Source organism: Terrapene carolina, unplaced genomic scaffold (genome assembly GCF_002925995.2).
Source record: "Terrapene carolina triunguis isolate 2854851 unplaced genomic scaffold, T_m_triunguis-2.0 Scaffold231, whole genome shotgun sequence".
NCBI classification, from domain to species: Eukaryota; Metazoa; Chordata; order Testudines; family Emydidae; genus Terrapene; species Terrapene triunguis.
Window position 1 is genome coordinate 885,722 of NW_020664582.1, and position 25,049 is coordinate 910,770.

At 46.3% G+C, this 25,049-nt stretch overlaps 2 protein-coding genes across 4 annotated transcripts in view; one reads left to right on the forward strand and one right to left on the reverse strand.

Annotated features, from left to right (window-relative positions):
• Positions 1-304: 304 nt before the first annotated feature.
• PEX12 (peroxisomal biogenesis factor 12) lies at positions 305-5,053 on the reverse strand. The gene is made up of 4 exons (XM_026656420.2): positions 4,991-5,053; positions 4,455-4,622; positions 2,192-2,745; positions 305-1,368 (listed from the first exon to the last, which is right to left on the reverse strand). Exons 2-4 carry the CDS (start codon positions 4,578-4,580, stop codon positions 969-971), a joined length of 1,080 nt encoding a protein of 359 aa, XP_026512205.1. The 5' UTR covers positions 4,581-4,622; positions 4,991-5,053; the 3' UTR covers positions 305-968.
• AP2B1 (adaptor related protein complex 2 subunit beta 1) overlaps positions 4,580-25,049 on the forward strand; it is a 98,495-nt gene continuing 78,025 nt past the window's right edge. For 2 of the 3 annotated variants that reach the window (XM_026656417.2, XM_026656419.2), the window contains exons 1-5: positions 5,248-5,286; positions 9,773-9,830; positions 13,935-14,040; positions 15,752-15,887; positions 17,893-18,138. In XM_026656417.2, coding sequence (XP_026512202.1) covers positions 9,794-9,830; positions 13,935-14,040; positions 15,752-15,887; positions 17,893-18,138 — 525 coding nt within the window. In that variant the 5' untranslated portion in view covers positions 5,248-5,286; positions 9,773-9,793. Of the gene's footprint in view, positions 4,619-5,247; positions 5,287-9,772; positions 9,831-13,934; positions 14,041-15,751; positions 15,888-17,892; positions 18,139-25,049 lie in introns of those variants that run through there. The other variant, XM_026656418.2, reaches the window with a different exon arrangement.

Here is a 25,049-nt window from a genome sequence, read left to right on the forward strand (position 1 = left end):
AGTATGACCAAATGGTCTTAAGGTGCTAAATGAAGCTACACTACACCAGTCCTAATTAAAACTGGCAAACTGCAGCTTAAGTCTTGGCTCTTCTTCAGTATGAGGGCACTGCTCTCTGATTACAATTTCCACCATGCGTGATTTTACTTTGATCCATTGGGTCTCCACCAGCTGTCCATATATTATGATGAAAGCAGCTACAGTCTGATTCACTTCATGCAAATATAAACTTTCAGATGACCAGTTTACTAGTGGTTTAAACCATTAGATAACAGAAGTGGAATGAGTCTAGTTAGGGCCCAGTATCATGATAGATAGGAAGGAAGAGAGAAGCAGCTTTGCTCTGTCAGTAATCCTGGTTCCAGTTTTTATCTGGCTTCAGTCACATATGCTCAATAAACCCAATTCAGACAGAGAGCATCCTTTCCCTGGTTTGTGCTTGTGCTGCCTGGCTTGCTAACTTCACCCCTGAGTTATCCAAGGGAAGATAGGAAGAAGCCTAAATTTATGGCAAACTGATATGAATTGGGGGCACAGCCCTGTTCTGTAAATGCTCTTGTGAATTCCAAGATGGAGTAGTCTAGAAGCAGAGCTAGAGAGAACATAGGAAGTGCCAGCCTGGAGCTGATCAGTGGTTTATTTAGGCCTGTATCTGCCTTTGACAGTGGTCAGTACCAGAGCCTTCTGGTTGAGAGTCTGTCAACCTAGCCCTGGCATCTCAGAATTGGATAGAGCAGCATTTAAGGCAACAACAACCCTAGTGCTGCTGCTGAACTTAGTGTCCAAATGTGCCTTAAAGCCTGATTACTCTGCTAATAAACGGTCACTGTACCTTTTACTGCCCTAGTAATGTGTTATATGCAGTCCAGCTGGCACAAAAGTTGTGTTCCACGTACAAGAACCTAGAGTATACAGTGCCTGAACCAATTATGTATCTGCTTTGTAAGCGTCAGCACCGTGCACTCCCTTCAGCTTTCAGGGGAGTACAGCTTAACAAGGTGCTGCAGCTCTGTTGCATAGCCGGTGATGGGGCACCTTTGGTGACTCTTTACATAAGTGTAGACACAGCGATAACAAAACACAAAGCCGGATGTGGAGAGGACTGTGTCGTTGGCTCGGATTTTGCGGCACAACGGGCACACTGTCTTCAGTTTTGGTAAGAGAGGTGAGCCTGTGCCGTAGTCCAGGTGTACGGGTGGCGGAGGAGTAGGCAACGCAGTCAATGATTTGATGGTCTCCTGGTTCTCCGATGAGTACCACCAGTCCAGGAACTGCAGGAAGAACACGCCCACGGAGAGGCTGGTGGACAGGGATAAGGCAACACCTCCCAATGCTTTTTTCACTGCTGATTGCACTTGCTCTTTAATGCTGCAGCAGGGAGATAAGGTACAGACAGATAATTAGCACCCAGCCTAGGCACCTGTGCAAACTAATAGTGCAGGTAGACAATAGGGCAGAGGCAGTACCTGACTCTGCATACTAGACAGACTTCAGGGCTAGTCAGCTACTGCTTTTTAAAAAGATACCTTGTTACAAATGTGTGATGTTTACAACATTTAGAATCAACTGAGGAAATGAACAACATAGGTATTTTAGGGAGGTGTAATTTGGTGCATGGGGCACGGAACTTTTTAAAACTTGGAAAGTAGGTCCAGGCCCATTGAAGTTCTTAGGTGGAAGGACTGGGGTTGAAAAGGATTGGGGTACAAAGGAATTCACCCGTGGTTTATTGTTTCAAAGCAGGCTCACATTGGGAGTGTCCAAAACGCATTGCCTTCTGTTCAGGATTTCTGTAGGAACAGAATTGCTAGTCCCAGTCCACTGGTGGACAGTTGGTCCCACCCACTTCTTTGGTGGCAATCTCAGAAGACTACCCAAGGATTGAACAGGTCACAGAGATTGTTCACTGCAAGTTAAGGCAGTTTTGCAGTCAGGGACCTCTGAAGTTAACTCTGACAGGCAGGCTACTAGACTCTGCTCCCCCTTTCAAAGGTGGTCACATTGAGCTTTTAAATATAAAGGACACATATTTGACAATAATAGGAGCCCTGTTTGACCCCCATATGGTACCTCTTAACACAGACAGTTTTATGCTAAAGCACTATCTGGGAATAGAAAGACAGCCCCGAATATTCCCACATAACACTGCAATAATTCTAAGCTGTATTTGTCTGGCTCCTTTCTAACTTACCTGTGAGCTGGCTGCTGACTTGCAGTAGCTACTGCTAGTTTCTGCTCCAATGCCTGGATGTCCTCTGCTGTCAGCCTAACCAGGCGTACACCAGCCAGGCCCAGCAGTGGGGAATGATGCTGAGCCTTACCAAGGATATAGCACAGCTGCTGGCTGAGAAACCAGCCCTCCCAGGCCATGTTTACAAAGGGATAGGCTGCTAAAAAGGCCCTGTAAAAGCGCTTCCAGGAGGATGATGGAGGATGGATGGAATATTCGTCCTCTTCCCTCAGACTAGAGACTAGTTTCTCCAACTTTGTTTTCAGATAAGGAACGAGAACCAAAAAGAGGAGAGACTTCCAGTGTTGCTTCTTTGGCAGCCCAGTACTGGCCAGCTGATGCAGCCCCTTGCTGTCTCCCACCGCTATCCTCTTTAGGCCATAGAAGTTTTCTGAAAAAGAGGCGCTACACCTGGACAGAAAATGCTGCTGGAGCAACAGATCCAGGAGGGTGTAGATCTCATCAAACCAACGCCAGAGGAAGCCATAGCGGCCGGGATTGGATTCAGCAAGTACCTAACATAAGATACGTGGAACAGGGAAGGAAGTGGTGTCAAAGAGCCATTCACTCACTCAAAGCAATTATGGCCTATGTATCCAGTATAAGAAATGGTTCAGAAACACAGACCTGAGCAGTGATCAGAAGAAGACACTGGCTAATAGAACTTTGGCCCTGTGGAAAATTAAATCCTTCAGTTTGCTACCAGCATATGACTGGCAATACTGTATCTATGTGTGACTTAAGCCAGATATGAATTCCAGGGGTGAAAGGTGAGTAAAGAGCATTTCACAGGGGACATGGTAATGATCCCCCTCATTCCCCAATAACGGAAGTATATCCCCTAAAACATTAACTGTCTGCGTATGTATCCTCACTGGAGACTCAAATGCACTGTATATATTTGTGTTTTCCCCCCATGAACATTTGTTCAATATAAATGCCTTAGTACTCCATGTCTGGAACTAAAGTAGCATTGTCAGCAACAGTCCAGGCAGAAGGACTTAGATCTGGGCACTCATCCCTTTGTGTGCTGGAGGAAAAGGTGGTCTAAGCACGGAGCCAAGACCTCATGAGCGCCAGTCAGTCCTAGTTCTGCTTTTGACTTCATCTGTTTTTTTGGACAAGCCACTTTACTTCACTGCTTGAGTGTCCTCAGCTGGAGAGAACATTTCCCTCCATCACAGGCTTGCTGAGAGGACTAGTTAATGTTTGCACAGTGATCTGAAGATGGGGAGTGCTAATCAGTGCGCTAATTATATGCAATTTATCCGATTCTTCAACAGCACAAAGGAAATGTCATGTACCTACCACAGGGCAACTTGCTTTCCACACAAAGGAGCCCTTTAACTTTATTTTTGGAAGTCCAGCATTCTCAGCTCCTGTGCCATTATAGCAACAGCAGTGGAGAGAGGTGTGCTATACTGAGCCAATGCATCTGCTCAGGCACAGGCGTTGTGCATCCTAAGATAGCACTTTGCCCTTTAATAGCACCTTCCATTCAACAATCACCAAAGTGGTTTCCCAGCGCTAATGAATTAGCTCTCCCAACCTCTGTGTGAGGTAAGTATGTATTATCCCTCATTTTACAGATAGAAAAACCAAGGCACAGAGAAATTAAGTGACTTGCCTAGGGTCTATGGAGAGTCAGTGTCAGAGCCAGGAATAGGATACAGGAGTCCTGATTCTGCTTCAATCATTAGCCTATCCATGAGAAGAAGTACAGGCTAACTGACACCAAGCACATGCTTGGCACAAATTCAACTTGAACACTGTCACTTATTTTTAGAATCATGACACACAAAAACTTGTCTTCCAAGGTTCAATCCAGAACACATGTTTATGATGGAGTAGTAAACCACTAGGTGTTTTGGACAAGCCACTTTACTTCACTGCTTGAGTGTCCCCAGCTAGAGAGAACATTTCCCTCCCTCACAGGCTGCCACTAGGTGTTTCCAGTGAAAATACTGGCATATGCCCTTCCTTGAAATAGCACTGCTGCACTAAAGTTTTGTAAATGCAATCAAGTAACACAGTCCCTGAGACTTCAATGCTATACGCAGAAGATGCGAGGTGGCGACTTTAGAAGGTACTATTCCCCCTATGAAATACACACAGCTTTTAACTTGGCCTACTGTAACACCAAACTCACTTGAGGTCATATTTTTATATGTGCTCTATGGATACTAGCTCCTCCCTAAAGTCTGGGGGAGGGGGGCGTCTTTACCTTGACCACATGCTGAAGTGCAGGTCTCACTGCTGACATCAAGCTGTCCTGGGCCACCACTTCAAAGATGGAAGGCCTGTCATCGCTGGCTGAAGCAGCGGTGAGATGAGCCCCATGCTCCGCCATGGCTTCCTCCGTGCAGAAGGATCCTGACCTCCCCCACGGTAACTGGGACAAAGGAAACAGGGGTTAGTCGGGGGGGTTGTTTTAGTGCTGAAAGTCCTTCCCAGCCCAAGGGACAGGGCTGCAGGCTGAGCAGCTGCTGTGACGCTGGCATCGGTGCCCCACGCGAGGGACCTGGGGGGGCACCGAAGGGAGCCCGCGGGGGGGTGGGCGAGCTGGGCTGTCTCAGGCTCTGACCAGGTGGGTGAACGAGCAGCCAGAACATGGGTGGAACCGCTTGGCCAAGCGGCCTCTGGGAGCCCCCAGGGAGGAGGGAGGGAGGGAGGTCCGTGGGGTGGGGCTGAGCGACCCCGGGCTGGCCCCTGCTGCCTGGGGGGAGGGGCTGGGTCTCACCGGCCCGGCCCCACACTTACCCCAGCGCCGGGCCCAGGCTGACCAGCGCCTCCCCCGGGGGAGGGCGGGTATTCCGGGCCCCGCTTCAGGGCCGCCCCCGGAAGCGGGCGCAAGTAGGCGACGCTCTGCCCCCCAGCCGTGTCTCTATGGCCGCGGCGGCACGGACACTCTAGGCGGCGGGAGGAGGGGGGGGAAACTCTATCGCCCTCAGTCTTCCGAGCCGCCCCGCTTCCGGTTCCCGTCCCCAGCCGCCGCCTCCGCAGCGGTGTGTGTGTGTGTCCCCGCCCCGCCCTGTGCCCGACTCCCCGCTGTCCCGGTGAGTGTGGGCCGGCCCTATGCAGTGGGCCCGGCCGGGGGGGGGGGGCGCGGGGGGCCGGGCCCAGGTCAGGGGGCTCGGGGCGGGGCGGGGCCGGGGGGGGGTCTCTGAGGCGGCCCCGGGGCTGAGGCTGGGGCAGGGCCCTGGGGCGCCGGAACGGGAACTGCCCCCGGCGGGCCCCGCTGCCCTTTGTTCCCAGTGCCGGGCGGAGCGATTGGAGGCTGCGGCCTCTCGCCCCCCTTCGCCGGGCCCCTGGGCTGCCCCCAGAGCGGCCCTAGGACGGACCGGGCCCCGCGCTTTGGGGGGACGCGGGGACCTGGGGGGCTAAGGGGGGGCCTGGCGCCGGCTCCCGGGGGGGGGGGGCGGAAGCTGGAAAGAGGTGGGTCGGGGGAATGGGGCTGGGTCACTCGCTGCTGCCAGCGGCAGGCCCCCCGCTAACACCCCACGCCGCCCTGGACCCCACGTCCCCCTGAAGCGTGGGCCCCCCCCAAAGCGCGTTAAGCCCAAACATTGGTGGAGCCGGACCCACGTTCCTAAATATTGGTGGAGCAGGGGCACCACAGGCCCCTATAACTGGCCGCCTATGCCCAGCCCCGCTCGGACCATCCCTCGCCACCCAGGAGCTGTTACTGGGTGGATGAAGCGCACACAGCTGGGTGGGCTGGCTCAGCGCTTAGTCTGACTAAACCGGGGCTGTTTCCTAGGGAGATTGGGGACCCACCCGTGGATCCAGAGCGTGTCTACTTCTGTGTACCAACTGGGACTGTTCCCATTCCAGCGTTCCCAGGTTAATCCTCCACTCAGATTGTCTCAGTCTGAGACTTTTCCCTTTCAGATTTGGAGAAGCTTAGTGTCTTCACCCCTGAGATGACCCAGGGCCGGGCACAAAACTAGATAGGGCCTGTAGGTTCCTGTTAACAGAGTTTTGGGTGGTCAGGATTCGTATTTGTCAGTTGCAAGACCCTTCTTTCTTTGAGGCTATTGTGTGAGACTGTTTGTCTCTGGATGTAGTGATTCCTTTATTCCTGCTCTAGTCACTGAATTAGACACATCTGGTTCAATCTAAATTTGAATTTCAAACACTTAAAGGAACAACATGCTGGTGAGCCAGCAGGGCTGCTAGACGAGTCTAAAGCCCACTGGGTATTTTCTTGTCATGTTCTTGTTCTTATCTGGGAGTGAACCTAGGTCTTTTGTTGCAAACCTCAAAACCATTCCCAATTTACTTGTTCTGAGTTTAGCTGGTTAGACATTAGGCTCATCTTTGCCGTCCTGGAGCCCATCGTTACTTTACAACTTCAGTCATCTTTAAACATCCCTCAGTTCTTGCTAACAAAAATGACTGTTTTCCATCTTTAAACATGTTTCAGCTTTCCTCCTGTTTTGAATTGTGCAGAAGAAGCTGGCATTTCCTTGACAGTTATTTGAAACCATTGTCATTTGTGAATCACTGCTCTCATGTCTCTTTGTTTCTTGGGTTTCACTTGAGACTAGCTGTGCCCTGTAATGTGTTTGCTTAGTAAACCAGATTATACTGAGTACCACTGGGAAATTGCCCTTGACAGCATGTGTGAAGCAGCTCAAACATAGAATGAAGCAAAATACTCTGCACCCTGAGGAAAGGCAGCCTTGTATTGTATTTGGAATATTGTAGCTGTGGTACTTATTAAAATAATAGTCTTAAATGTTATTTGTATCTGCCAAATCAGGAGGTCATTAAGACATGTACTGTGACTAGATTTAAATAAGAGCTGAGTAATTTTATGACTGCTAATGACATTTGTAGCTGAGCAAGCTAAAATAATAAGGGTAATGAAATCTCAGGCTTCAGGGCATAAAGGTCACCTGTGAAGTTTAGCAAGGAATTTTCCTCTTCTGTGTAGCACTGCATAATTAGTTAAATGCGTATTATTGGGTTTCTGGCCTTTCCTTAAATAACCAGGTATTGGCCATTATTAGAATACCAGACTAAATCTGTGCAGGGTCTGGCCAGGGTGATAGATCCTGTGTGTAAGAAAACTAAAGCATAGCGAGAACGACATTAATTCTCATAAAACTGGTAATGTGCCCATTACTTTAGTAAACGAAAGACATTTAAGTCCTCTTTCAAGCTAGGCTAAAATCCTAAGCAGTGTGTCAGCAATAACATTGCAGCTGGAAAGTAGGCTGCGTTTTTAATTATGAAATGAGACTTGTAGCAACTTCCTCTCTTGGAAAGCTATGGAGATTGCTGCCAAGACTGGTGAGCTTTGGGAGTTTAAATTCAAAGTGATGCTATATTCCCCCCTCCCCCCCTTTTTTTCTTTTTGAGTATCCTTCCCTGTCTCTGTTTTCAAAATTACCTCTTGTGTTGCTGCTCCCAAACACAAAGCTAGCCCAGTGGTAAAGCAGTAGCAGAACCAGAGTGAACAATCCTGATCAAGGTCACCCTGCTGCAGCTGCTGGGCTGAGGGTAGGTACACCTGCAAGAGCACCACAGGCAAGATCTGATAAGGGTGAGGGCATATAGAGACTAACATTTGCTGTTTCCCACTCCTTGGCAGCTGGACAGGATTACAGCTGTGCCTAGAGTCTCCCCTATGGAGAAAACTGAAAGTGACCGGGATTATCTCATTACCTCTGCTGCTACTACTCATAGTAACTTTACTGCTGAAGCAAGAGAAACAGCAGCATTAGCATCATCTGGAGGCAAAGGAGAAAAGATAAACATAATATGAGGGAAGGAGGTATGATAGGACCAGAAGCTCCAAAAGGATGTGTTTAGAGTGGTGGGGGATGAGCAGCACAGATGGGAAGTGGTGCTGGTCTGCTATTCTTTTGGGACAGAAAGAGTTCAAACCCCAATTTGTTCCCTTGGGCCAGCAGGGCCTGGGAGCTCTGTGGAGGCAGCAGAATCAGCCTGTGGGGAAAAGCTGTCTTGCTTGTTTTGTAGCCGACACTTCAGGCTGACAGGAGGAGGCGCAGGCTCAGTCTGTTACAAGGGGATCCACATCAGCTTTTCAGCCGAGGAAGAGTCATTAGGAAGAACAGAGGTGTCCCTATCCCAGGAAAAAAGGAAGGGTAAGAGTGAAATAGGGGCTGGAGAGAGAGGGAGGGATAGCTTGGGGGGGAGGGATAGCTCAGTGGTTTGAGCATTGGCCTGCTAAACCCAGGGTTGTGAGTTCAATCCTTGAGGGGGCCACTTAGGGATCTGGGGCAAAATCAGTACTTGGTCCTGCTAGTGAAGGCAGGGGGCTGGACTCGATGACCTTTCAAGGTCCCTTCCAGTTCTAGGAGATAGATATCCTATCTATATATATAGAAGCAGCAATGAGTGGAGACGGGGAGAGCAAGAGAAATGGAGAAGACAGAAATGCACATAAGACAAGAAAGGAGATCAGACAAAAACAGGAAAGGAGAGGGAGAAAAATTAGGAATGGAGTTGATTGGATAATTATAGGGGCAAGTTGTATTTCAGGTTTTCGGCTGTGATACTAATTTCATAATCAAAAGAAATAAGACTTCTTTCTCCCGTGCTTGTCTTTTCCCCAGGTACTGTTTAAAAGTTTTTGGGAGAGTCTCTTTCCTCCCTGGCCGTCACCAATCACATTACAAAAAAAAAAAAGTGAAATGGATTCTACATTCTTTCTGATATGTTTGTGACGTCCCTATAATTAGTACATGTTGTTGGTAATCCGCTCCTTTTTGTGAAACAAAGAAGTGCAAGTAGTCGGGAAGCCATTCTGACTGGAGTCCTATAGTAACAGAGCAACATGTCCCCATGCAACCCAGTCCTCATGACCAACGTACCTATAACAGCAAACCAGCATTTGCAGTGCAGCCCTACAGTAACAGGCCAGCGTCCAGATGGCGTGGCAGTGAGATGGAAAAGATTTCAGCTTCAAGCTTCCATAAGTTTCTTGTAAAACACCTTTTTTAAAAGTGATGCTTTGTGTATGAGGAATGAGGAAAAACGGTTTTTTGATGCATGTGGGGAACGGTCTGTTTTGCAGTTAGTTCTGTGATGCAACCCCAAAATGCACCAGTTGGGGGTGACTACCCTTTCCTTACTTATGTCCCTCCATTAGGGTTGTTCTGAAACGTGAATCTGTTTCCATAAATGAACACTTCTTAAATATAACCTCACTTTTGAGGGGAGGAGGTGAATGAAATATCTGGAGAACACATAAAGGTCCTCTCCCTCAGTATAATTAAAAATATCCCCACCAGGGAGGACTGAAAGAACAGGGTGGGAGATTGTTGAACCCCTTTTCTGCCCTATCAAAAACAAACTGCCGTGTTTTGCGAGCAAACTTCAGTTGAAACTTCCTTGATTTAAAAAAAAGTATTTGCTAAGTTACCTCACTAGTTGGTGCGGCCCAAAGGTATGTTCAGAACCTTTTTCCCCTTAAATTATTCCTGCTAAGCCTTGTTTCTCTGCGTGTGTAGTTTGCATAGTGGTCGACAGCAGCTGCAACTTCTATTCACATGTTCATTGTTCTTGCAGGTGTGCTAAGGAATTGGAACCATGACGGACTCCAAGTATTTCACAACCAATAAAAAAGGTTAGCTTTAAACTCTTACAAAATATTGCAGGTTCCTGGAGATGCTGGGTGGCTATCATTTTAAAGTGGCTTTTTGGAACTCCACTTGGAAGAATTTGTGCTCTCCTGTTAGCTTTGTCCCCATTTCTCCTCTCAATCATCCAGGGAGAAGTTCTTCAAAAGTAGGCCATGAAACAGTCACTGAGCCCTTCCTTCCCCCTTTTCCTCTAGTAGCATCAAAAGGCAGGACTGAAGTGTTGAATAGTTTTGCAATGCGCAGACTCAGTGACTCAAATTACCTTTCCTGACTCCCTGATTTTCCGGAGCATCAGGGAAGCAAAACTTGGAGATTTGAAATGTACAGTGACTTGTTTGGAGGTTTAGGGCTGGATTGAAGGGTTCAGGACCATGGACAGTTGTCCAGTCAGACAATTAGACGTGTGCTTGGGTTGGGTGGTGGGGAAGAATAGGCTTGAAGGGTCTGGGCGATTATACGTGCACATTTTTAGCCATTTGGCAGGCTTGTTATGAGCTCACAACAGACTTTTTAAAAAAGTTGTGGGTCCTCTTCTGCTGCCTTCTCAAAATCCATGGAGAAATCTACCAGAAGAGCCAGATAGTCAATTCATCCCTCCCCCAACCAAACTCCTCACCCCTGTGCTCCACATGACTTTACTGTAACCATGGGTGTCACTTAGCCCTAGTGATCATCCAGAACACCTTGTTGAAAGAGGTAGTGTTTCTGAAATAGCGTGGCTCATGGGTATAAAGTAGTCATGATGCACACTTCAGGGAGGCGTTCCCTTACTCCACCACTGTGGAGTCATTTGTCTTAGCCCAGGTCTACACTAGCGGGGGGGGGGTCGACCTAAGATATGCAACTTCAGCTACGCGAATAGATAAATCGACCCCTGATAGATCCGGCGGGTAGTGAAGACCTACCCTTACTCTTAAACTCTGGCCTAAAGGACTAGCAGTAAATACAGACCATTAACTCCAAGCCCTCCAAACTCTGCCTTTTCTAGGGACGTTAGTGCTGCTGAACTGATCCTGCGTTTTGTTGTGGCTGAGTCTGGGTTGGGGGAAAATGTTGATTTTTGTCTCTAGCACCTTCCACTGTGTCAGAATGTCTAAATGTTTCTGTTGAATGGTCCGCGCATTGCCATTTGTGTTGTCATTATGCTTCAGAGTGAGCACCTTATTGAAACAAAATGAATTTACGTCTTTTTAAGAGCTTGTCTGCACAGGGACACTCAGGAAATTGAATTCAGATTAACGAAAGGTGTGAATTTAAAGTGGTTTAGTTAAACTGCAGTAAATCCCTGTGTGGATGTTCTTACTCAGAATTAAAGTGGCCTTAATTTGGTGTTAGCTTAATTCACAGTAAATTCATCTAAACTGAATTAAGGCCACTTTAATTTTGAATAAGTGTGTCCACACAGGGATTTAATATGATTTAACTAATCCACTTTAGAAGTTAATTTGGAGCAACTTTCCTGAGTGTCCCCATGTAGATGAGCCCTTAGAGAGAAATGCCAGCCCTAGCTGCAGATTCAGCCAGGTAGCAGGAAATGGGATCTCACTGGAATGGTTATAAGATTGCCATAACCTTTTTAAAAAAACAGACGTGTACATCCCACAGAAACTGATGCAGACACAAGGAAAATGCTGGTGCTGCATACTGGCTCAGTCGGACTCTCAGATGTGCTCTCGATAAGAGTTATGGGCTGGATGTCTTTCTCAGATGGCTGGGAATGGAAGCAGCCAGAACATTGTTCTTCAGAACAGTAACTTCTGCTCCTTTCCAATGGTCTGCTTGAGTCATTGGCACTAGGGCAGGGAACATACCTTACTCTGTTAAACACCGTGTGAATTTACAGCATTATAGAAGTCATTTATAACAACTCAGCACCTTTAAGGCATCTTTCTACAAGCCAATTCTGCTGCTGTTTCCTATGGAAACTGTGGCTTGCTAACATGATGACCCATCGTCGGAGGAAGTGAGAGGGCATATAGTTTATGACTATCATCTTTGCAGTTCATTCCTTTTTGACTTCCTGGTCTTGCCTGATCAAAGCTCTTGGCACCGAGTCAAACGGCACTTGCTAGGCTTCATGAACTGAGCTAATGTTTAAGGAGAAAAGGATGATTTAGTTGGGAATTGGTCCTGCTTTGAGCAGGGGGTTGGACTAGATGACCTCTTGAGGTCCCTTCCAACCCTGATATTCTATGATTCTATGATAGGATTTATGTACCTCTCGGCATGCGAGGCTGCTTTGTCTTTTTCCCAGACATGCCTGCCTGCTAGACTGTCCTAAAAATGCCATTTGGAATAAAACATCTTTAAGGATATTGATTGCAGTCTTCTTTTAAATGAGTTGGTATGAAATGCCAAGCAGGTTTCACTGGCCCATATCGCATTACTGGCTTTTAAACAAGATCAGCAATAGTGCCTGATGCTAACGAGTCCGTTTCCTCAAAGTGTTCTTTATAGTTTTCAAATCCCTTGCCATATTTTGTTTGCGGTTTAGGTAATTGCCTTCATTTCCTCCACCTGCAGTCTGGCATGGTGGAATCAACAGCACAACTTTCCGTCCCAAAGGGACTGTTGTCACATATAGACTCCTGGCTCGACGGTTCCTTTTCCTGTTTGAGCAGCGATCAAGAGAAACCAGAAAATCTGCAGGGACGGAAAATGCAGCTTTGTTCTCATAGCTGTTTGCTATCATGCTTTCAGATTGGAAATCCATGTCCTTGTTCCTACTCCAAAGGCCACCCTCCACCCCCAAAAACGTTTTTGGCTCTGCCAGATATTTTTAGACCCACACAAACATCTGGGAAACAGGCACCTCTCATACCATTCAGCCCTTCTATATTGCAATCATGGGCTCTCAAGGAGAATCCTACAGTAGTTTGTCTGCATTGGTCTATGTGGAGCAAAGGTTTGGGCTAGAGTATAGCATTGTCGGGGGTGCTTTGGTCCTCCACAAAAGCTCACCCCTGACGTTACCCTTGATTCCTGCTATGCTATGTGTCCTTGTTAGGTGGCTTGTGGTTTCTGATGATAGTGATGCCTACTCTAGGAAATCAGCTGCCAGTGAGGGAAGGGTTTGCTTCCTTTCCAAACCAGGCGTGTCCTACAGCTGCTGTCTGAGCAGAGTTAAGGCCTCAACTGATTTTGCGCAAGGGTATAGCTGGAAGAATTAATCTCTGGAAGGGTCTCTTCAGTTATTTTATAGGTGGTTTCTGAATCCAGGCATGACTCTTCCTTGAGTGTCTTTTGCTTGTTGTATCTTTTTGCCTCACCTGTTTTTTGTTTTTTTGTCTGACTAAAATCGCCCTTCCCTATTTTTGACGCTGCTGGTCCTGCCGTGCTTGTATTGCACAGTGATCTGTGTCATCCCACTGTTCCCTCACTTGTGCTTGCAGGAAGCAAACAGTGACAAGAATGAAGCTAGGAAAGTCGCGGCAGAATTCTTAGCTAAACTGAGCCACAGTTTCTTACACGTTCTAGTCCAGTGTTTCCCCTCTCTGCACCCTCGATCTTTTTGATCCCTGTTATATGATAGTTTCTTTGTGCTCTTTCTCAGCCACTAATTTAGCAATGTGGTTTAGTGCCCTGGAAAGTGGTGAGATTCTGACATACATTGTGGCTTTTATTAGCATTTTTCTTTGCGGCCGTGTCCTCCACACCATTGCTAGAACGCAGAAGATCACCTTGTTTCTCTTGGCTGAACAACAACCCCCAGACATTCTTAAGCTCACTGTTACCAAGCTTAGGAGCTCATCAGCACTGCTGTTTAACTGGTGAATGGGGCTGAGCAATGTTGGGTCGCTTCCTCCCCAAGCTCTGCTCCAAAGGCTAATCACTCTGACTCTCTGCTGGTCTCTTCTGTCCCAGGCTATCAAATTTGGGCCTCCCATTTGGTGGTTGTCTGTTTTCCCCAGTGCAGCTCATGCTGCAGTTCTTCTGGGGCCTCCTATAACCTCATGAATCATCCACTAGCCCAAAGATGATGGAAGCAGCATTTCAGCGTTGATGGGAGCACAAGTCACTTTCCAGGTAACTCTCTAAAGCTAGATCCACTGGTTTCATGAAATTCAGACTGTTCTGTGTCCTTGCAGGAGAGATCTTTGAACTGAAGGCTGAACTCAACAATGAGAAGAAAGAGAAGAGGAAAGAAGCGGTGAAGAAGGTTATTGCTGCCATGACTGTGGGGAAGGATGTCAGGTAAAGGCTTTTTCCCTCTCCCATGTGGTCTCTGACTTCATCATCTCCTGTGTGGGAGCCTTTCTGTCCGGAGACACTCTGACAGCATTTGAATTCACACAGTCATTTGGGAGGTTTGATGGATTCTGAACATCTGGAAACCTTGTTACTAATTCTGACCCAGTTACAAGTGAAATGCATTTAGCTCTTATATAGCACTCTTCACCAGTAGGTCTCAAAGCACTTTATGAAAGAGGGCAGGATCATGCCCATGTTGCAGACGGGGAAACTGAGGCACAGAGTGGGGAAGTGACTTGCCCAAGGTTACGCAGCAGGCCAGTGGCAGAGCTAGGAATAGAACCCTGGTCTTCTGAGTCCCAGTCCAATACTCTGTCCTGCTGGTCTCCTCTTAATTTGTATGGATATTTGTCCATCGTACTGACCTACACTAGGAATGAATGGGCAGTCTCCTCTTTGGGGAACTCCAGGGCTGGAAGAGTAGAGGCATTATAGGCCAGGATCAAGTGCTTTATTTGATTGCTGGAAGGTGGTGGTGGTGGTGGTCGGGAAGAAGCTTGCTAGCACTTTGCTTGGTTCAAACCAGTTCTAGCTCTTCACTTACATGGGCAATAAATTACTGCACAGAATTAAAAACTATTCTCCAGTGCCGGTTTAGCCAAAGGCTTGTCAAACAAAACCTGTTCGTAGTTATAGCTATGTTAGGTGTCCTATCTGGGCTGACTTTTTTAATCCACTTGTTAGCCTAGATGGGGGTTTTGTTTTTAGTTTAAAAAGGCAACTCAGAGGTATTGTTTTCAGATGATTGTATGCCAGTCGTTATCAAACAAAGTTATGATTTGAACTAACAGTCATCAAATTGGGCCTTTGACACGGCATCAAGCTCCTAAAGAGGAATGCTTATACAAAAGGCAAATAGCTATAAGTATTCTTGTGTTGGCTTTGCAGCAACTTGCTTCAGTCAAGGCTTCCAGATTCTCCTGTATCCTGCAGTAAAGTCGTCATAATCCTGGGTTCATGGTCTGTTGCCAGGGAAATGAATGTAAGGTTGCAAATTTGCATTATGACTTCACTGCAGGACGGAGGAGATGATGAACTGAAGAGACAGCACCTTTCAAGTACCCCAAGGCCCGTGACCCATTAGCTTTGGGATCTGCATAACTCACCTGAGAGATGCAGTAATTCAGTATAATCTTCCTCTGAAATGCTGCTTACAGATTGCGACTTGGTATTTATATGAGCTGTGGTTAAATCTCTTAATTGTTTTAGGTTATACTGGGCTAAAATTTGGTTTACAGTTTCAGTCTAAATCAGTTCTCCTGTCCCCTCCTAAACATTGTGAAGTGTTGCTCCATTCCCTGTTGTTTCAGGTGAACCCCAGAACGAGGCGTGAGGTTAACATTGTTCAGTCAACTTCATAATCAGATACATCTTCTATAAGAGCATTTTATTTTACTGCTCTAGGCACTGGTTTATATGAAAACACAGGAGGAGATTAAATGATTAAACTATTATAAAATCGTCTCCAGACTATGTTTGGGGCGGAAAGTGCCCTCTGATTTCAACATATAATAGAGTAGCTACAGCAGAACTCCAGACTTTCCCTAGCCTCCGTTGATTCCACTGTCATGCAGTCAATCGGGTCATTTACCCTTCGTGCGACAGTTCATCTGACTTCTTTGCTTTCCCCTCCCTCCACTCTCCTTTTATCCAGCTCACTCTTCCCAGATGTGGTGAACTGCATGCAGACCGACAACCTGGAGCTGAAGAAGCTGGTGTACCTGTACCTAATGAACTATGCCAAGAGCCAGCCGGATATGGCCATTATGGCAGTCAACAGCTTTGTGAAGGTAATTTGGCCCAGGGTTCATCAGAAAACAGCCTCATACAGTTCATGTCAATGTGCTTTGTTTGGCATGTTCTTCTTCTAGGCTGCAGGTAATCTACATACTTGTACTCCCCAGTCTTTGGGCTCGTGTGGGACTCCAGTGGGGGTGCAGGAAATTGAGAATTGCTTTGCTGTCTCAGACCCAAGGTCCCTTCAGTCCAGTAGTCCATATCCGACAGTGGCAAGTGCTACAGAGGAAGCTGCATAAGCCTGGCAGTAGGTGGTTCTGAGAGGACCACCCAGAGTAAGTTTTACTGACCCCCATCAGTTAGAGGGTGGCTTATGTCCTGAGGCAGGAGGGTTTATGTTCCTTCCAGAGTTCTTGTTCCTGTTTTAGCCTTTATTATAACTCTGGACTTTCTGGTTATCCATAGAAATGTCTAGTCCTCTTTTGAGTCCCACTAACGTCTTTGCCTCAATACCTTGTAGCAATGAGTTCCCCAGGTTAACTGTACATTATTTAGAACAGTATTTCTTTGTATCAGTTTTAAATTACCTACCTTTCCATTTCATTGATTGTTCCCTTGTTTTCTTGTCATCAGAGTAAATAACAGAGTCTGATCCACCTTTTTTGTACTGTTCATTATTTCACATACTTTTACCATGTCATTTATATCTACATCTTCTAACATACTTGACTAAAAGAATTTATTTCCTAGGTATACTGTGGCTTAATGCTCTAAATAAACTTGAATTGACCTGCCAACATCCAAAGAGTACCAGTAAATAAGTCAGAGCATGTTTCTAAGCTTTTGGTGTGGCAGGAGGGTGTGAGCTTGCTGCTGCGGGGTGGGGGGGGACCAAGTTCAGAAGGGACATCTGCTTTCCAAGGTCAGCTGTGAAGGTGCAGCTCCCTACTTGAGCAGACTCATGGGGCAGAATGTAGTTATCCATTATATCTTATTAGTGAGTGATGTAGCACTTTCTGACCTCCTTCTTTTCCTGCTTTAAAATTTCCCCTCTAATGTGTTATGGGGGGCGAGGGGGAGGGTGAGTTTTGATGGGCGGTAGCGTAGTTTGGAACAGTTCAGGCTAAGTCACCATCTGAGTTACAGTTCCTGACTTCCAGGAGTTGAACGCATCTGTTAGAGAATCACTTCCACGTATACATCTGAAAATCAGTCCCTTTCAGGTGTTTTTCCATCATAAGAGATTAAATAGTGCAAGGTAAGCGTGCCTCATGTTGTTGGGGGCTTTCATGCTTCTGTCTTTTGTCTACTGAATTTTGAAGCACTTTGTTAACAATATAGATGAATCCTGCTGGTAATTGGCAGAAACAGAGGCTGAATTTCTAAAATCGGGTTAAAATTACATTGGTCTTGAGGTGCGAGATCTACTGTGTCCAGTTCTGCACCCCACCCTCCCACACACAAAAGCACTGCTAGGCTGAGAGATCTAGGATAGCTAAGATCTGATGCATTGCAAACTACCATGGCTGTGAACCCCAGTTTCATGGTGACACTATGTAGGACATTTATTTCTACTTCTGGAGGTCTATGAGAAATTGGCTTGGAAGAAAATCCCATTATGTTAATTGCCATCTTACATCCACTTGAATTCTCACCCGATTTTAGCAGTCACTACCTCAAACCACCAGGGTTAGAATTCCCGGCTTTCACCTGGCAAACGCATTCCTCTCTAGCTTACTGTCCTTGAGATTGGGTGATCAAGTCATGTCAGCTGAAGCTTTGGGTGAGGAAAAACAAATGGCGTTGAGAACATGACTTCATTATCTGCAAGCTGCCAGGGCTAGAAACCACTGAGAACCAGTAAGGAAAGTTTTCAGAACCAGTAAGCTTTCTCAGCCTTTTGTCCTGGACCAGAAAATTGCCTTTCTCTAGTGGGAGGACCCATTGTCTAGGCAGGGTAAAATCAGAATATCCTGATCCCAGCTTTCAGCAGCTATGGTGAAAACCATCAGTGGCTTGCTTTACAAACTCACTTGTTGCTGTTGCTTTCCTCTGCAGGACTGTGAAGATCCAAATCCGCTGATCCGTGCTCTGGCAGTCCGTACTATGGGATGCATCCGTGTGGATAAGATCACTGAGTATTTGTGCGAGCCGCTCCGGAAGTGTCTGAAGGATGAAGACCCTTATGTGCGGAAGACGGCAGCCGTCTGCGTGGCGAAGCTGCATGACATCAATGCCCAAATGGTGGAGGATCAGGGATTCCTGGATTCCCTACGTGACCTGATTGCAGACTCCAATCCAATGGTAACGTACCTCAAATGCACTTCATACTTGTAACAGGGCAGGTAATCAGGAATCCTGAGAGTTCCTAAATGCACTCGATGTCCCACTTCCTTATGGATGTGTCTGCTGGGGAACATTCAGCCCCCATAAAGAGCGGGGAGTGGCTTGTTCCTCCAACACACTTACATTCTCTGTGTCTTTGTTGATTTCTCCACCACGTGACTCTTCCACTGGAAACCTTTATAGAAGTAAAATTTCAGTTTACGCCAGACCTTTTCTTGGTGTGTACATCTGCCTCCATTTCCAAACCAATTTAGCAAAATGCTGCATTAAAGAGCCACGCTGGAGTAAAAGGAATGTCAACTTGTTTGTTTGAATTTTTGAAGGGTAGAGGGCAATGAAAATACAATTTTGCTGTGAATCAGCACTTGTGCAGGATGGGAATCAAGAGGCAGGATTGGAAGCATATTGCAATATTTTTCTTTAATAGATTTACTGATTTGAAAAGAAATATTGATCAGCTTTCTGGCTTGCCCAGTCACCCCTTGCACTGCGGTGGTTATGAAATGGCGTCTGGTGCCTCAGTGGGGCTGGCATTGAAATCAGCCAGTGAGTCAGCTATCTCTTGATTCTTTCTCCCTGGCTGAGACTCGAGAATTACTCCCCAGCCCAGTTCTCCTGTCTCAGATAATGAACACAGATAAATTGGATAACTGTGAAATTCAATCTCATCCTGTAATTGCCCAGCCCTACTAGGCAGATGGTGAAATGCTGCCACTGTCCTCTCAAAAGGCATCTCCTGTTTCTTTCGGAGACTGCAGGTTGTGCTGGCAATAACAGAAGTGTTGAGCTCTGCTTGTAGGCTTGTTTTTGTCTTCCCTTCATTTCCGATACTAGCTTGTTTAATTCAGGGTTGATCCCTGAGAATGATATGTTGGAGGTTACCATCTGAGCTCTGCCAAGCACTAGATGTTCCCGTGCGCGCACGCGCTCTCTCTCTCGGTAAACCACTAAGAACTCTTCATTGGCACCACCAGTCATTTAACTGTTACACAGTTATCCCCAGCCATCCAATCGGTCAAGTGGGGGGACCCCCGGGAGGAATCGCAGCTTGGGCTCTGAGCTGGGAATGCTGTGCTGCTCAGCTTCTGCAAAGAGAGGAGCACGGTAGTGTCCGTGCCTCTTCCAGCCAGGTCAGGAGCTGTACTCATTCACTCCTAAATGAGTCACGTCCGGCTCTCCTCAGCCATGAGAACGGCACTGCCTGATGCAGGGCCGCTGGCGGTCCTGGAGCACTCCCAGCACCATCACTGAGTTATTCCTCATTTTTAGTCATTTTAATATCTAAAGATGGGGGGCAGGAGGGGAGGAGATTTCCCATCCAGACAGTGGCTTTTCAAACCAGGCATTGAGCACCTTTGTGGGGACGTCTGTACTAAATGAAAACAAACTCAGACTTTCTAAGGAAATTCAGAGCCAGTGCAGTTACAGGTGCAAGTGAGATGCCATGAGGTTGCTCCCTTTTCCTAGGACAAATAAAATTCTTGCACTTGTGGGTGTTGCTGTCATGGAAGTCTTGCTTCTCTTTGTACTTGTATGCAGTACACAGACAGAGAGCAGACTGACATCAATTAAGAGTCTTGCCCATGGAATTGTAACACCGTTGGCAATCTCCTGCCATTCTCCCCAAGCTTGCTTTGCTCTTGATTTGACAGTGGTGGAAGGAGTCTCAATCCGATTAGATTTGCCCCCAGAGTTTCCTCTAGTCTTTATGAAAGTGCTTAGCTCAGGTGATTTGAGCCCCTTTCTGAGGGCCCTGCGCTCATTTATTGCTCTCCTGCGTCGGCGTTCTTCAGCACCATTCTGTTGCCCTTTGATGGGGTGCAAAAGGCTCAGGGTTCATATCTTGCATATTCCTCAATAAGAGTTTAAAATGTACCATAAAGTTTATACGATCCCACGTCCCTAATTGCTCGGTCTGATGCAACGGCAAGAAGAGACCTTGGGATTCTTGAGCTTCCGTGATTTCAGATACAACCAGCATGTGAGTGGTTTGGGGGCCTCTAGCTTTGCTGTGCAAGTGCCGATATCTACCAGTCAGGAGAGAGAGCTTGTTTGTGTGGCACTGAATTCTTGTCTCTAGGCCTGTCCAAACCACTTACCGCAGTTGCTTTACGCAGAGTGAAGAATTCTCTATAATCTTAAGAGGAACTACAAGTTTCAGCACTTGCTTTTGATTGTAAAGAAGTATTGTCTTTAACGGTTAAAACATGGGCATTACATTAAAAAAGCCCACAGCAGATCATAAATGGAAAAGCTGAATGAGGGGCATTTAGAGGTAGTGGAGTCATATACAGTGGTTAAGCCCGTAAACCCTCTTCAGTCTTTATTTAGAAGTGCAAAGGGACAGGCTAGCTGGATATTTAGGGAGAGGGAGTTCCTGCACTCAAGGGGCTACCACAGCGAAGTCAGGGTATGATCTCTGTCTAGGAGTTTAGCTCTAGGCAGCTGGTGTCATAGTGCAGATGTCCATCAGGAAAAGGTTCAAGGAGGAGGTCTTGAATATAGCATGAAGAGAAGAGCCTCTTATGAAATTCACTGCTGGAAGGGTAGACCAATGAGTTTGGCTTCCTTCTCCCCCGCCCCCTGGGTAGGTGGCAAGATAGCTTTTGCCAGGTAAATAAAGGTGTGAAGACATAGCTAAGGGGAAATGGTTTCCTCACCCAGTGAATGACAACTACAGTTACTAGTAAGCTCTATGTCAAGTCAGAACTGGAACTTGCTAAATATCCCTTTTCCCTCCATTGTTCCCGCCTTTTGCAATTAAAGGAGAACATCCGCTTAAAAATTACACCTCCTTCTCCTCTGGGTTTGCCTACTATAGCTACCAGTAACACCTAAGATTGCTGGAACTGGAAAAAAAGTGAGAGGAAAACCAAATCTGTTTTGTTTCCTATTGTTTGCTTTGTGCATTTGACAACACATGGCATAGTGTCAGTTTCACTACTCCCCCTTTCTAGTTAGTTTTCCCTTGTTTGTGTGGGTCTTTCAGTTATATTGTCATCGCGAAAAAGGCCGAAACATTGCTACCCCTTGTGGATGAGCATGACTTGTGATGCTAGCCATGTAGCCTTATAACTTCATGTCAAATAGGCAGGGTTGGGTGTGCTTACATTTCCTCTGTGTCACAGATTTGCTTTATTGTTTTAATTTGTATTTTATCTGGAAACCACAGCTCTTTGTTCTCACACCATATATAAAGAGAACGTCCATACGAAGACATTTCAGAACAGGCTTTGGAAATAGTTGTCACGGTATCTCTCTAACTCTGCTTGTGTCTTTGTCAGGGCTTGTCTTTGCTACGCGGCTAAATCGGCACTGCTGCAATTGATGCAGCGGCGTCGATTTAGCGGGTCAGGTGAAGATGCGATAAATCGATGGGAGAGACCTGAACCATCAACTTAATTAATCCACCTCAACGAGAGGTGGATTATGTCAACAGGAGACACTCTCCCGTCGATGTAGCTCGGTGTAGACACCGCTTTAAGCCGATGTAAGTTACGTTGACTTAACTTACATAACTTGTGTAACAACTAACATAACTTAGATTAACATACAGCATTAGTGCTCAGCGAGTACTGGTGCTTTGCTGGCAACTTCCATCAGATCATACATGGCCCAAGAGTAACAGCAAGGGGAATTTTTGCTATGGATACTACACTTATGAAAAATTGAGTGTTATTGGTATGCTTGGCATGGTACATCGTATGCCACTGAGATTTCCAGTGCGGTCTAAAGGAGTTCGCTACCCACTGAATTTCAGTGGGAAGTTCAGTGCTTAATTCCATTAGGTTCCTTTGAAAATCCCAGAACTCATTTCTTAAGGTCTCCTCTAAAAGCTTCATAAACAATGAACTGCCTGGAAGAGAACCTTCCTCCACTATGCCTGTATCTGAAGGAAGAATGGCTGGAGACTTGGCCCTGGAGATGCAGGCTTTCTTGGCATTTCACATGTGACGGTTAGTCCACTTAAGCCGCCACCTCCAGCTTACATTATTGTTTTCCTTTAAAGCTGTGTCTTGAAACTAACAGGCGGGGGCTGCTCTGCAGCCAGCGGCAATATATGGCACTCTCCAAGCGGCTTCAAGAACGGGAAGGCGTTTCTAACTGCAGTGTTTTGAAGTTCTAGACTTCCCAATTCCCCTGAGGGCTGTGATTTTTCTGGTGGAAAATCTGACCGCAGGAGCTCTCCCTGTTCTGAGGAGGCATCCAGGCCTGTCATATCATGAGAGCAATGTGCAAGAGATAGCCCCTTGCTACTGCCTTACACAGACTCCCCAGCTGTTCCTAGGATAGGTGGATCAATGTGCCAGTAAATGTATCTAGATTAGTGGCTGTAAAAAGTCAATGCTCTTGTTTTAATACCGTTAAGTGAATTATCAGGAGTGCTGAGGTATAGATTAATCCATCCATCTCATCCAAGACAGCTCCAAAGGGAGAAATTATGCAGTAAATCTGTACATCAGCAGGGGTGCTGAGAGGGAGTCTGTTCCTATACCTGGACCCAGGATCAGTATTTATGAATAAAGACGGGTGGGCGACAGCTGGAGAAATCCCACAGTGTACGCAGTCCTTTTCTTCAGTGTTGTTTCTAGGGACTACAGGCATCCAGCACGTTGGATAATCTGCAATTCTCGCAGGAAGCAAGAAGAGACGTTTCTGCTGGTTTATGTATGTGAAGGTAGGATGGCATGAGCGTGTCCCTGCTCTCCGCTACTTTGGAACACAGGTCTGATCGACTTCATTCAAGCCTGTCATTTCACATTGCTCGTGTATGTCTGGCAGCTCTATCAGTCTTTTAGGCACAAATCGAATCATGCAGAATATTGCCAACCTGTTGTTCAGGCCTTCCTGAGAGCCGTGGAAAAATCAAGGGCAGGTGGTAAAATGCCAGACCCTTGCTGGGCTTTAGCTAGAAAATAAAAGGTTCTTATTGATCTCACAGCTTTTTAGAGACAGTGGAGCTAAAGGGTCTGGCTTTCACCGTGGCAGGAGATATGGGGACGTGCCAGCTCTGATATTAGATGATCTCTTTCAAGATATGTTTTGGTTTTTGTTCTGTCCCGAGTTTCACATGAATATTGATGTTTACTTGGAGACACTGTGTCCCTGCCGTGCGAATGGCTCTGTCCTTTACAAGGCATAAGGAGAACTCCTACCTTCTTGTAGTTGATGTTGACGAGGCTGTGAAGATGTTAGATTCTGCTGTTTAGTTCCACTTACAGGATCTGATCTTTCACCAGGAGTTAACAAGCCTGCCCCATCCACCACCTTGACGTGAAGAAACCATTTCGGTAAACAAACCTTCTGCTATTGCGAGTGACTTGAAATGGTGGTTACTCAGAACTACTTCTAAAACATTTGAGTGCTGCACAAAATTAAATGAAAACAGGAAAAACGCTAGAGGACAGCAGCAAATGGGGCATTTGAATAAATGGCTTGAACCGGCCCAAAGACTGCTAATGAAAACAGCTTCCCTGCCATCCCTCAGTACCCAGAATAAGCCAACTGATTGCAAGGAGGCTGCATTGGGATGGCAAAGCCCTGGGGGGTGAGTGAAGCCCTGCAGCCCCCGTGCTCACCAAAGACTCTCCAAAGTGACTGAGCTGCCTGACGCATGCAATACTGTTGGCTAGACTCCACTCAGGCTTCGCCAGCAGAGAGAATGTGGGCGTGAGGAGTGACAGCAGTGGAGGGGAGAGATTTATTCATAAGAATGCATTGATTTGACTTAGAACAGCATGTGTAACGTACAGGGTTGGCAGGGGGGGTGTTGGGATTGTTTGTCTGTTGTTTTCATGGGGTTGCATGTACTTAGGCGGGCTTCGTACATGCTTGTCTTCTAAGAGTGGGCAGGGTGATCTTTAGGGGGCACTCTTGAGAACTTAACCTTGGTTACACCCTTTTATTAATACTGCAGTAACACTGATTCACCAACCTCCTATGACTGGGCATTGGAGCGTTGGAAATTCATGCCTCTTCATGGCAATCTTTTTACTCCAAAACTCAGGAGTTGTGTCCAATCTGCATAATAGATTCTAAAGCCGGAAAGGACCATTGTGATCATCTCGTGTGACTTCCTGTATAACACACCATAGGACTTCCCTGAAATAATTCCTGTTTGAACTCAAACAGATCTTTTAGATAAATATCCAATCTCGATTTAAAAATTGCTAGTGTCGGAGAATCCATCACAGCCCTGGGTAAATTGAACCAACGGTTAATTACCCTCACGGTTAAAAAATTTCATCTTCTTTCCAACCTGAATTTGTCTAGCTTCAAATTCCAGCCATTAGATGTCATACTTTTGTCTCCTTGATTGATGAGCCCATTTTTAATTTTTTGTTCCCCGTGTAGGTACTCACAGACCATCTAATACAGATTAGAAGAGTCATCTGTTTCCTATTCAAAAAGTCCAGCGCATCCCTGCTTCCTGCAGTGTGAAATTGAGTGGGTGTGTTGCAGCAAAGCTGCTAGCCAGGAGTTGTGTTTGTTACATTATTTCTGGTTTTGGGTACAAACCAATATTTACTAACAAGCTCTTTCTCTTTGATCTGGTGCTTTAACCGGTTGAAAAGGAACGCTGACTGGAAGTTCTCATTTAAACGAGTATATATTTGTAATTAAACAAAAGACAGCAGCAAGCTACAAACGGCATCTCTCCCTGCAGCGTGTTATCTCTCGTGCACAATGGTGCAGCCAGCTGGCTGCAAACCTTTATCTTAACTCATTCATGTTTTCATTAGGACAAAAGAGTTTTCCTCTTCTTTTGATGAGACGCAAGAATATAGAGCAGCTGCCATTTTCTGCGGATGGAATGTTTAGTTTCCAGTAGGAAATCCTCATTTCTAATGTCGTTGGTTTTTTTCAGG

Coding starts and splice junctions, on each gene's coding strand:
- PEX12 (XM_026656420.2), bottom strand. CDS start 4,580: ATGGCGGAGCATGGGGCTCATCTCACCGCTGCTTCAGCCAGCGATGAC. Junction 2,746..4,454: donor CACTTCAGCATGTGGTCAAG/GTAAAGACGCCC, acceptor ATCTTATGTTAG/GTACTTGCTGAATCCAATCC. Junction 1,369..2,191: donor AGTCAGCAGCCAGCTCACAG/GTAAGTTAGAAA, acceptor TCCCTGCTGCAG/CATTAAAGAGCAAGTGCAAT.